Below are 13573 nucleotides of genomic sequence, written 5' to 3' on the forward strand. Positions count from 1 at the left end.
GTGTGTGCATCATACATATATATGAAAGTTAACAATTGATGAGAACTAAAATATTTCTGGACTCCAAAGAGGAAGCCTAATATTTGGGATGAGGTTTATATTAAGAATGTCTGGCTATTATGACTGATCAAAGATAACCTCAGCAGGTTTAAGCTCATATGCAAGAATTTCTTTGACATTTGTAGTGATTATTATGATGCTGTTGAAGGAGACTAAGTTGCCATGTATCTATCAGAGAAAGATGCTTAGATATTACTTCATAGAAGCATTGAAAAATCTAGTGTGAGACATTAAGATTGCTTACAGATGACACGTCTGAAGAAAGTTAAGAGGAGTGAAGTGTTGTGTGTGTGAGTTTTCAGCAAGTTCATCATTAATGAACAAAAGAGAAAGTGTAGGAGACATAACCTTGGTATACTAGAGTTGGTTGATTCTAGGTCCAAGTGTGCCTCATACATACATGCTGTGGTAGAGTGGTTTGAGGGGAAACATGAAAGATGAAGTCCACAGGTCAGTAACCTTTCTAGGCAATTGTACAAGGCCAAGTTGAGAGCTTTAATCGTTTTTTGTTGAAATTCTTAGTAAAGTGGTTTCCACAAAGAAAAAAAAACCCCCAGAAAGAGCTTCAGAAGGATAAATGAGGTGTTTATGTTTCCAGGGTTAAAAAGGTGAGAAACAGTCAAGAGTGATGAGGTGGGGTGTCAGTCAGATATGTATCAATGCAGACACCTCAGAATGGCAAAAGATTTGGGTCTGTCTATGATGCTGTATGACAGAGAAACACAAGCAATAAATAAAAATCCTGTGTAGTAATTGGAAAAGAATAATTTAACTGTTTCAATAGATGCACAAAGTTAGCTTATGGGGATGATGTGAGCTTGAGTTATGTTCAGCTTTGCAGAGGAAATGTTGCATGGAGAGTTGCTGTTTTGCAGACATATCTATCTATACAATCAAAGAAAACTAGACATTCAAACAAAAATGAAGATAATGGGTTTCTCTTTTTTACTATTGTTGCATTTGTTGGATAGATAAAATTCAGCTGTTTCCTTCTTGCAAGAAATTAAACATAGATTCAATTCACTGTTTCTCTGACATTTTTTTAACCATAAAGTCTTAAGAAAATGCCTGTGGATTTTTGAATTTTGTTTTACCATCTATAGAAAATGATATTAAAATTTTTTTTTGCTTTTTTAACTCTCTTTATTACGAAATAATTACAAGCTATATTGGATCAATTTTATTAAAACCGTTTATATAAAATGTGATGTATACAAAATAAGCATTTCTCAATTTTTAAATAAATAATGTAACTTTCACTCAATTTTAAGATTATGTAACAACTTTTAGAATTATTTTCTATACCCAGTTTGCCATTAAAAATACTCATTATGTTAAGTTTTCCTCAGGTGTATTTGAAAAAAAAAGAAAAAAACAAAACTTCCTTCTTGTTTTATCTGTACTATAAGAAGTTTGTATAAGGAATGAGCTGGATGATGGGTTATATACTTCACTCATGATGCTATTTATGGTATAGTCGAGCACTGTGACAAACAAATAATTCAAAAAGAGAACCTTCTTATTTTGTAATTACAATTATTTTGAATTACATCTCCAGGTATTATTCTTCTTACCTAGATTGTTAGTTATTTAGTATTTAAGTTATATGGTCTTTCTTTCTGGAATGTTATGATGAACTCAAATGGACCTGTTTAACATACAAAATAATTTCCATTTAGTAAATCCTTTTTGAGCATCACACATTAGCTATTTGAGTTGGGGTTCGTTTACCACTTGGTACACTAGCATACATTTGGTCTTGGAATGAGTCCACATAATCCATACAATAATTATAATGATCTTCCATAGGAACAGGAGTCTCTACAGGAATTTTATGTTGCCATGTTGGAGGTGCACTTTGAACTCCAGAGCGAGTATGAATCCAATGCTTTTGACTGCCTTGTATGTTGTCAGTGTAAATGCTACTTGATGGTCCATGTATGTCATCTTTATGTTTGCTGGGTTGCCAAGAATGAGAAACATCATAACCCTCATCTTGCCAGCTTTCTTGTACAGTACGAGGATATGGAGGAGGAAATTTAGGAACTATTTCAGAATAGTTGCTATCATAGAAGCGTTCATCATTGTTGGACTCTGGAACATAGTTATAAGGTGGATGGCTTGGATGTACAGGAACCCTAAATAAAATAGAAAATGAATACTGAAGAACAAGTTATATTCTTTTCTACTCTAGGTACAATGCCCAAAAGTTTGGGGGAGGGGGGCAGTCAATTAGATTGACCCCAGTATGCAACTGGTACTTAATTTATCGACCCCAAAAGGGCGAAAGGCAAAGTTGACCTTGGCGGAATTTGAACTCAGAACGTAAAGACAGATGAAATACCACTAAGCATTTTGCCCAGGTTGCTAACGTTTCTGCCAGCTTACCGCCTTAGAACAAAGTTATATTATAAGAGAAATTAGTTCTTTGTGGGCAAATGTAGCCGACTGAAAAATAACAAATATTTAAACTTTCAATATAAAATGTGTGCTGTGTGATATAAGAAAACATGATCAAAAGTGATATTTTACAATAAAGCAATAAAGTGATAAAAAATAGAAAGAAGGTAACTGTGATATCTGGTGATGAAAGTGAAGTGATTAAAAATTCATGCATTCTGACATTCAAAGTTGTAACTACAGATTAAACAGTGTAGTGACGAGATGGACACTAGTTGTATAGGCAACATTTAACACAAGTGCAGCTCTTGGTAAACAACTGTGCTTCTGGTGCTCACATAGATGATACAGAAAACTGCAGTATGAAACTCTACCTTCCTTTAACTGCTGGGTTCTTACTCATAAATGGGGTCCTATCCAGGAATTGGAGAAAAGTGCATACCTTTCATGCTGAACAGTCCGAACCCCAGGTGGACGATTCTTATTCACAATAGCATATTCTACCTCTTGGTAAGGAAGCTGGTTAGGATTGGAACTGTAATTGCTCAACTTCTATAAAGATCAAAATGAAATCAATCAACAACTGAAGGGAAAAAAGGTGTGTTTGGCTGTGAAATTGATAATTACATCAAAATGTGGAAAATGGTTGGTATTTTTAATACATTTAAATATTTTTGATTTATATATACAAAACTGCCTATTACAAAAAATTGAATTGAAAAGAAACAAAAGTATGAAGTATCAGCTATAATATTTTATTGATCAGGCTTGTATATAGTTATGGAAGGGATCCATGCATGTGGTAAGCCACACCTCATCAATAAACTTTTCAGGATTAAAACTAAACTGTTTAAATCACAGCTAGTTATTCTTGCCCACATAGTAAGAAGTTTTGAGAAGGCTATGAATACTGAAACTTCTCTTCAAACATATCAATAATGTTTTTTTTAAAATTTAGGCACAAAACCAGTAACATTTTAGGGGAGGGGATAAGTCAATATCACAAACTTGATTGGTACTTTATTTCATCAACCGTGGAGGAATGAAAGCAAAGTTGGCATTTGCAGGATTTGAATTCAAAATGTAAAGAATGGTAACAAATGTAGTAAAGCATTTTTTTTTTTGGTGCTCTATCCAGCTTGACACCTTGAACAAATGCATGGGCAACTGCTGGTCTTCCATAAACAACCTAGCCTGGACTTGTGCCTTGGAGGGTAACTTTCTAGATGCAATCCATAGTCATTCTAGAGGCAATCCCATGGTCATTCATATCCTCAGTAGTCTGTGATTACTGAAGCTATGCAAATGCTTGAAAGAAATGAAACCAGTATCCTCCGCTGGATGGGTAATGTCAGTGTGCATATACAACAGGGTGTAAGTAATTTGAGAGAAAAACTGGGTATACAAAGCATCAGATGTAGCATGCAAAAGAGAGGACTGTACTGGTATGGCCATGTCATGCATATGAATGAAGATAGTTGCACAAGAGATGCCAGTCTCTAATTGTAGAGGGAACCCGTGGAAAGGGTAGGCCCAGGAAGGCATGGGATGAAGTGGTGAGAAAGGATCTAGAGACATCAGGACTCACAGAGGGGATGACACAGGACTGAGACGCATGGCGGTTTGCTGTGCTTGGAAAGACATGTCAAGCTAAGTATAGGCTGTCCCCTGCGTCCCTCTCCAGTTGAGCATTCCTAACCTTGCAGGCTTGTGGGTATTGGTGCCACATAAAAAGCACCTGTACCAGTGCCATGTAAATGCATCCTTGCCAGTGCTGTGTAAAAGCACCCAGCACACTTTGTAAAATGGTTGGCATTAGGAAGGGCATCCAGCTGTAGAAACCGAACCAAAACAGACACAGAGCGTGGGCAGCTCTTCAGCTGGCCAGCACCTGTCAAACCGTCCAACTCATGCCGGCATAGAAAACACGTTAAATGATGATGTTTTACTTCAGATAAAAATAAAAGATGAAGAAGGTGTCCAAAAATTAAGTAACTACTGTCTTTAGACTATAACTATGAATATTGTAAAAGGTACATACTCTCCTCTCCAAATCTTGCAAATGTTTCTCGTATAAATCTTCCGTATCGTCATGAGGGTAACGTCCTTGTCGTTCTTGATGTTTTCTTTGATGGTCCTCTCTTAGCTGCTGGATCTTATCACTGCGATTATTTCCCATACCATTATATGGATAAATGTCCATAGCATGATGCTCTTTTGGGTACACAGCTCTTGGCTTATGAGGTTGAGATTTTACTTGCGACTGTGGTGAACGTTGATACTCAGAGAATCTATGTATATGTAATATATAAAAGAACATTAGTTAAATAACAATGAGGCTTAATTAATGGAATAATATACTCTCACAAAGATTTGCAAAGAGACAATTGGAAAGGTTACAAAAATTAAGGTTATAAACATTTTCATAAATGGTTTATAAACATGCCTTATGGTAAACTAGAATTCTCCTTCAAATCAATGATACATTTTAAAATAATATTTATAAGTATGGGACAATCTGTCAAAAATGATTCTCATGCTTAAATTGTCAATGGTTTCCCCTCTATACCCAATACACAACTCAGATGGTCAAGTGAAGTTTGCTTTGCAATCATAGTATCTTGCGTTTCATTCCATTGCTGACCTCTTGGTCAAAGTCTATTGGATTACAATAATTTTAAGGATCAGCCTTGTCACATTGTGTCATGTTCATTCTGCTTGAAAATTCTGTTTGGAATACATGTATTTGTGGAATACTCAACCACTTACATGCTAACTCAATAGGTTGGCAGTTCAGTTGAATAAGTATTAATAAACTGATGGAATATCCATTTATACACAACCCATTTAACCCTTTAGCATTAAGTTTACTGTCAGCTGTAATGTTAATTTATTCACATTGATTTGAATTAACCATGCATTACCAAGCAGCTTCAAGATTTCAATAATGTGTTTACTTATTTTTAAAATGACATTGTAGGGTAGATGTGAGAGGCAAGATCTGGTTTGAATATATTGTGTTGAGTCAAAAGTTTTGAAATATTTTGGTAACTTATTTGCTTTAGTCATCAAGTTACAACAAAAGTAGCCTTGCATTCAAAGTAGAGGCCATTGTGTTGCACTGTTTGAAGACACCTTTCTGCCATTTCTTTGATCCCATGCTGATACCAGTTCTTGTTCTTTGAGGCATAGAACCCCTTCACTGAAGCTTCCACCTCCTCTTGGTTGATGAATCATCACAAGTGCAGGAAGTGAGCTATGGACCAGAACAAGTAATAATCCAAGGGAACTAGGTCTGGACTATATGCTAGGTGTGGCATTAAATTTGATTCCCTCAAGTTCCTGGAGTTTATTCTGAGCTGTTTGATTTGCATGAGGTCTTGTGTTGTTTTGCTGTAGAAGAGCTCATGTTCTGTTAAACAATGCTGGGTATTTTTTCCACACAATGGCATACATTTGCTCCAGCTGTTGAAAGAACAGGTTGGAATGAACTCATAGAAAATTATTCCCTTATAATTCCACCAGATGCAGAGCATTACCTTGTGTTTGAAACACCTTATTTTGGTGACTGATTCTGGAAGCTGGCCCTTGCTTAACAATGCTTATGCATGTTAGGATTGTGGGAAAAATCTCCCTCAGATTATTACTTGTTCTGTTCCATGGCTCACTTCCTGTGTTTGTGATGCTTCATCAATTAAGAGTGGGTGGAAGCTTCACTAAAGGAGGTCTTCACCTTGTGCAATGCGATGGCCTTTACTTTGAATGCTAGGCTGCATTTATTTTAACTTGACAAATAAAGAAAAATAAGTTACCAAAATATTGCAAAACTTCTGACTCAACACAATAATATAGAATATTTGGACTGCATATGGCAAGTTTAAATGCGAAAGGATTAAAACAAAAAAATTTAAAACAATATGGACTTTACGCGTTCTGAGTGCTGAAATAAGAGTTAGCACATTTTTACTTTAAATATTTTTCTTTTCAACATAAATTTCACTCATAAACTAAAAAATTTTAACATGTAGAGACCAAGTTGAACCAAACATGCAGACTATATTTAGAAATGAACCCAGACTAAGCTGAATCAAGGACTCAGTGGATGGTTTTATAGTATTGCAATTCAAAGTACCAAATAGTTCCATAATGGATGTAATGCTTCCATGTGAAGTAATAATCTTCCTGTCTTTTGAACTACAGCCTGGATATATGTGCAGAGAACTGGAAGCAACATATACTGTATGAACAAGCCTTTTGCTTGCATAGATCATGCAACGTATCAAGAGGCCTGAAGATGCTTTCATGATGGACTACAAGCAAATAGTATCACCCACATGAGCAAGGGCATTGTTTACAACAATGAACACACATGAAGGCAAGGAAAATTACAAACTCACTAACACATACATATATACACATGTGTGTGTTTATATATAAATGGCCAGGGTTCAATTTCCCACTTGGGAAATACTTATTCAGGCTGACCAGAGCCTTGTGAGTGAATTTGGGGGATGGAAACTGAAAGAAGCCTGTTGTATATGCGTATATAAATATATCTATCTGTGCATGTCTTTGTGTCTATATTTGTCCTCCGTACTGCTTGACAACTGGTGTTAGTGTGTTTACAGCCCTGTAACTTAGTGATCTGGCAAAAGAGACTGATAGAATAAGTACCAGGTTTTAAAAGAAAAAATAAGTACTGGGGTCGATACATCTGACTAAAAAGATTTTTCAAAGCAGTGTCCCAGCATGGCTGCAGTCTGATGACTGAAACAACTAAAAGAATTACTAATATTATCTGTTCTTCAACAAATTTTTTTTAAAGCTTTAACTTTCTCATATTAAAACTACTTCAATCCAAATCAACAAAGGTTGTATAACCCAGTAGTCAGCTTTGACCAAGTAGTTCTATATCAAACAGGTAGTGGACAACTGATAACTCCATCTTCCCAGTTATACCATGTCTCCACCTAGCTGACTAAAAAAAAAAGCCTCTATGCAGTCACTCAGCCTACAAGAAATTGCAGTCAAATCTTTCACAAACACTAACTTACCATCTTAAAAAATTATACAATGACAGAACAAAGCTAACAAAGGTTGCTCAAACAGCTTGAAATGGCAGCCTAATCTTCCTCAAGTCATACCCTACAGTCTTAGAAAAGAAGACAATTTAATAGACCAAGATATACGATACTCCGTACAAAGTTGGATTGGCTGTAGTTGGAATTTGCTAAAACAAAATATCAATCTTTACTTATTCTGATCTCCTCGGGGATTTTTCCAATTTTTGTCCATTTCTAATATTTCAGAAGGTGGTTTTTCATTTTTCTGTTTGCTTGCATTTTCATTTGAATCTTTGCTTCCTTTGTCTTCTTTGTTACTTTTATTAAACCTGGTAAAATAAGCCACAAATAAAATCTTATACTTTCCAAGGAATGTGTATTTCATAATGTTATAATAGACATTTTCAATGGCAAAAAAGACTAATATTTAATAAACATCCTAACAGTACCTATTATTTTGGGTAGACCCTGAAATAGAATATGTAACTTATAGATTTTAAGCATAAAAGATTTAAATTAATCTCAATCAATTTTAATAAAAGCATAAATTATATTAAAATACAATTTCAAAAAATAAAAGAAGTTAAACTTCAAATAACTTTTAGTTAATATTTTTTAATTGAAAATAATCATATCAATAATATTTATTAGGTGAATCTTTTGTTATTATAAATAGGTTATGTCATACTTGAAAATTCCTTTAAGAAATCCACCACTTTTACGATTGTCTCGCTCCTTCTTCTTGTTTACTTTTGGTTGAGAATTTTCTTTAATATTAGGTGCATCAGTGTTTGAAATGGAAGTATAAATGGGATGTGGGGCATAATTTTGGCCCACAACTGAACCAGAATCACTGTTTTCTTCTTCCACTATAGAAAAAAAAAAGTATTACATCTTTACAATCATCATTTAATGTCTGTTTTCCATAAAATATTTTATAAAAGACACACACACTTGTTAACATGCTATTCTAAAAACAGCATGTTAGAATATATATGCTAAAGTTATATACATCATCATCATTTAATGTCTGTTGTCCATGCTGGCATGGGTTGGACAGTTTGACCAGAGCTGGTAAGCCAAGGGGCTGTACCAGACTTCTCTCTGATTTGGCATGGTTTCTACAGCTGGATGTCCTTCCTAATGCCAACCACTCTGAGAGTGTAATGAGTGCTTTTACATGCCACTGGCACATCTTCCATGACTATGATTTCACTTGGCTTGATGGGTCCTCTACTTAAGCACAGCATATTGCCAAAGGTTTTGGTCATTTGTCAATGCCTCTTTGAGGCCCAACACTCAAAAGGTGCATTTTATGTGCAGATGATAAAAATACTTTTTCTACTTTCCACTGGATTGGCCAGAAAATCTGTGCTTTTTTTTTTAGCAAAAATAAGACAAAATTTTAAACACAAAGTGATTTATTTAATCAATGATATAATTACCATTTTGTTCCAATATCTTTTGCTATCTTGTGGACAGATCCATTATTCCTTGCTCAAAGACTTTCCTGTCCATTCAATGAATTTTTAAGAAAGTGAAACAGGTGGAAATCTGAAGGCACAAGGCTGAGCAAATGTGGAGGGTGTAGCACTTCTGCTGCATCTGCAAAGAAGTGTGCAGTCTAGCATTGTCATAATGAAAGACAATGCCTTTATGATTAGCAAGTGTTGAATGTTTCTGATGGATTACCATGTTTAATCTGTCCAGCTGGTCACAGTACACAGCTAAACTGATGGTCCTGTTCATGGGAAGAAGCTCCTAAAAGATGACACCCTTCCAATCCCACCAAATTGAAAGTGTAGCCTTTGAGTGAAGTACTGCTTTGGAGGTTGTTTGTCGTGGTTCAATGCATGTCCTTCGTGATTGTTTGCATTTCACATTGTTATAGACGATGCATTTTTCATCTCCTGTCACAAATGTCTTAAAAAAAGGATTGTTTTCTTCATGTTTCCACAACAAATTGTACACAGAAATCTGTTGGGTGAGGTTAGTCTCATCAATTGATGTAGTCTCATTCAAGCCTGCTGATGTTACCAAGTTGATGTAGATGGTTTTCAACACTTGATTTGGACATTTGTTGAATATCTGCAATCATCCTAGATGGGAGTTGGTGCTGCTCTTAATTTTGGTTGGCTGGCCAGAGTGAAGTGTATCATATTTCCCCAACAAATTGTACATGTACACAAATATCAATGTAAACACACAGCACATTGGTAAAAACTAATTTATATGTGCATACATATTTGTACATTGACAAACATAAACACAATCTGTTGGGTGAGGTTAGTCTCATTCAATTGATGTGGGACCCAATCATCAAGTCTGCTGATGTAACCAAGATGATGCAGATGGTTTTTAACACTTGATTTGGATATTTGTTGAATATCTGAAATCATCCTAGTTGGGGGTTGGTGCTGCTGTTCATCTTAGTTATCTAGAAACAAAATTTCCCTATCAGAATTCTGAAAATGACTTCTGGCATGAACAATTTGTAACAGCATCCCTTTTGTATGCAGCCCATATCTTCCTGCAAGTTTCCACTATCTTCTTGTTTTCTTGCCTTTTTTAAAATAAAAAGATATGAAGGGTTGACTATGTTTGTTTTGGTTCTCCATTTTCAAGGTGATCTCAAGAACACAAAATACAACCTGTCTCATCGCATGTTTGCATTGAATTATATTGCTATGTCGAAGTGTCAGGAATCTAATGAGTGCACATGTGTACACACACACACACACTCTCTCTTTCTTTCAAGGACTGGGTGTGTAGCAACCATTTTGTATTTCTGAAAAAGGTCTTGCTTTCAAAGAAGTGATTGGTGTAATGAGATAGATGGAGAGAATGATTAACTTATTTTAACCGTACACACATATATAAATACATGCACAAATATATTGATGAAAAACATGATATATCCACATACATACACATGTACACAAATATCAATGTAGACACACAACACATTGGTAAAAACTAATTCATACTTGGTATATATATATGTGCATACATATTTGTACATTGACAAACATATACACACATTGAAAAATGAAATATCCCAAATGGTGATAAACATAAACTATCCAGCTTACATATATTCAAAGAAGCATATTGTCAAAACTTTACAACACAACTTCTTATAATATACACATACTCACACATAGTCACATATGCCTAGAACCACACTAATAGCTTAGGAGTGATTTCTTGGTTTTCTGGGAATTGATTTTGATAAAACTTTTCTCAGCTGGTTTGCACACTATGGCAATACCGTTGTTACGTTTTCATTATTCTGTGTAATGTTCTTCCTTTTTTATTGCAGATTCTTCAGTTTTTAGATGAACCACGCTAATAGGCATTTCTCCTCTCTAAGAACAATGGGATGTGGAAAAGGCCTTGATGATAAAGAAAAGTCTGTCATCATCAAGGAAAGTTCTAAAGGCACCTCTCTTCATGTCGATGCGGAGAAGTTAGGTTGTTGTGTGGACACAGCTAGACGATTCCTGAAGGACCCTTTGCCAAGGAAGAAATGATCTGATTGTGGGACCTCTAAGGCTGTGACAGCTAGGGATTTAAGGAATATTGGCTGCAAGGTACGTGGGAAACCTGGACAAACAAGCAAAGCCATTTGCACCACCTCCAGACTTCCTCATGTACTGAATACCACCAGAAAGTGCATCCGCAGGACAATGGCTTCCATGCAAGAACCTCTGAAACTGCCTCTTTTAATGCCCCATCACAAGGTAAATGGTTGGGTCTAGTTTGGAGGTGAGCATCACCAATGTTTACGACATCAACAACAAGGTGGAGGAGTCATATTGTGGGCTGGTATCTTTGAGGACAGACTTGTTGGCCCAGTCAGGGTGCCTGAAGGGGTTAAAATAACTGCAGTCGCCTACTGCAATCTCCCTGGCTAGATGACATACTAAAGAATCTCACATTCATACATGACAAACTGCCCATTCCATTCTCCTCTCACCCTCCTTTATACCTTCAGCTCCGACTCTTCCAGTTACTCCCCTCCCTCCCCTCCTCTCTGTAAATACAATTTTATCACTCAAACCACTTCTGCAGCTATCCCACAACTTTTTATTCATTTCTTACCTTCAACCTATTTGAAAATTTGAGTATGTTAACACCTCATTCCACTACCATCATTCCTTTCATCACTCTCCCTCCTAGTTTTCTTTTTTTTAACCCTAGCTCTTATCATTGTCATGGCTTCAACCCACCTGCCCTTAATAAGTCTACATTATACAGTAGACACACAAACATTAACTTATTTTAAATTACCCACAGATATGTTATAGTTATATCAACATTTTCCGACTGTGTACAACATAACTATATATTTGGGTGTAAAATATATAATATAAACAATTTTTAAAAACAATCAAAGGAAACTAGGAGCCAGGTATATTTAACTAAGGGAGAAGCAGAAAAGAAGAAGTTTGCCAATGTTCTGTGGTGTGAGGACCAGAAGCTTCAAGTGTTTCAGATGTTGTTGGAGAGAGGTGTGTTTGTATGGATGATGGTTCATTTGCACTTAGTGATTCTGCAAAGAAAGAGGCTTGGAAGTGTCACTATGAAAGGTTGCTAAATGTAAAGAATGCATGGGAGAAGGAGAGTAATATGTGAACCCAAAAGAGGACCAGCTATCCGAAAAAACAGCAGATTGGTACATAAAGTAATTAAGGATGTGGAGACAGGGAAAGCCTCTGGCCCATCAAGAACTGTTGCTGAGATGCTTAAAATGTCTTACAGAGTGGGATATAGCCTGGTAACCCATACAGTTAATCAAGTTGTCCATGAGGGAGTCATACCCAATGACTGGTGTAGCAGTATTACAGCCAACTGCTATGAAGGTAAAGGTGATGCCTTAGACAGAAATTGCTGGGCCAGGACATGAAAGTTACAGAGAGAATCCTAGCTCAACTAATTAGGATGAGAGTTAGCTTAGATGAGATGCAGTTTGGTTTAGTTCCAGGATGAAGCACTACTGATGCTATCTTCCTAGTAAGGCAACTGCAGGAGAAGCATTTAACAAAAAATAAACCTTTACACTTGTTTTCTGTTTACATGGAGAAAGCCTTTGACAAGGTACCCTGTTCCTTTATCTGATAGTCAATACAGAAGCTAGGGATAAATGAGTGGTGGTGAGAGCTGTACAAGCCATGTACAGGGATGCTGTTAATAAAGTGAAAGTCAGCAATAAGTAAAGCAACAAATTTAGTGTACAGGTAGGAGTTCATCAAGGATCAGTATTCAGTCCCCTCTTGTTTATCATAGTCCTCCAAGCCATAACAGAAGAATTTAAGACCAATGACCTTGTTCTTATTGCTGAATCATTACCAGAACTAGAGTAGAAATTTCATGTGTGGAAGCTTGGAATTTAAGGACATTAGAGTTAATTTGACAAAAACCAAAGTTCTAGTAAATATGAAAGCAGATGAATCACTAATCCCTTCAGGAGATGAACTTGTTCTATATGTAGAAATGGTGTAAATAGAAATTCCATACAGTGTACCCAGTGCAAGCTATGGACACATAAGAGGTGCAGTGGTATTACAAGAAGGTTAACAGAGGAAGTAGTCTTTGTGTGTGGCAGATGAGCAGGCACAATAAATACTAAGAATGTACAGGAAATAGATTAGGGCAGGGTGGGTGGGGAGATCCTTAGAAGTAGCAGAAAGCTTCCATTACCTAGGTGACCAAGTTAGCAGTGGAGGAGGATGCTCTGAAAGTGTAATTGCCAGAATAAGAATGGGCTGGGCAAAGTTCAAAGAACTACTATCTTTTTTGGTAACAAATGGACTCTCCTTGAGATTGAAAGGAAGATTGTATAATACCAGTGTATAGACAGCTATTATACATGGCAATGAAACATGGGCTGTGACTGTAGAGGACATCAGATGTAGTATGCAAGAGAGAAGACTGTGTTGGCTGACCTCTAATTGTGGAGGGAACCTGTGGGATGAAGTGGTGAGAAATGATCTTCAGATGTTGAGCCTCACAGAGGAAACAGTAAGGGACCAAAACTTGTGGCGATT

The 13573-nt window shown here is 36.3% G+C and overlaps 1 protein-coding gene across 10 annotated transcripts in view; it reads right to left on the bottom strand.

Moving 5' to 3' along the window:
* Positions 1-1225: 1225 nt before the first annotated feature.
* LOC106873313 (partitioning defective 3 homolog) overlaps positions 1226-13573 on the bottom strand; it is a 230947-nt gene continuing 218599 nt past the window's right edge. For 9 of the 10 annotated variants that reach the window (XM_014920633.2, XM_014920632.2, XM_014920627.2 and 6 more), the window contains 5 exons: positions 8212-8392; positions 7715-7852; positions 4502-4751; positions 2903-3012; positions 1226-2198 (listed from right to left, as the gene is read on the bottom strand). In XM_014920633.2, the coding sequence (XP_014776119.1) occupies positions 1757-2198; positions 2903-3012; positions 4502-4751; positions 7715-7852; positions 8212-8392 (1121 nt within the window). In that variant the 3' untranslated portion in view covers positions 1226-1756. Of the gene's footprint in view, positions 2199-2834; positions 3013-4501; positions 4752-7714; positions 7853-8211; positions 8393-13573 lie in introns of all 10 variants that reach the window. The other variant, XM_014920635.2, reaches the window with a different exon arrangement.

This window comes from Octopus bimaculoides, chromosome 9, assembly GCF_001194135.2.
Source record: "Octopus bimaculoides isolate UCB-OBI-ISO-001 chromosome 9, ASM119413v2, whole genome shotgun sequence".
Classification (NCBI taxonomy): Eukaryota; Metazoa; Mollusca; class Cephalopoda; order Octopoda; family Octopodidae; genus Octopus; species Octopus bimaculoides.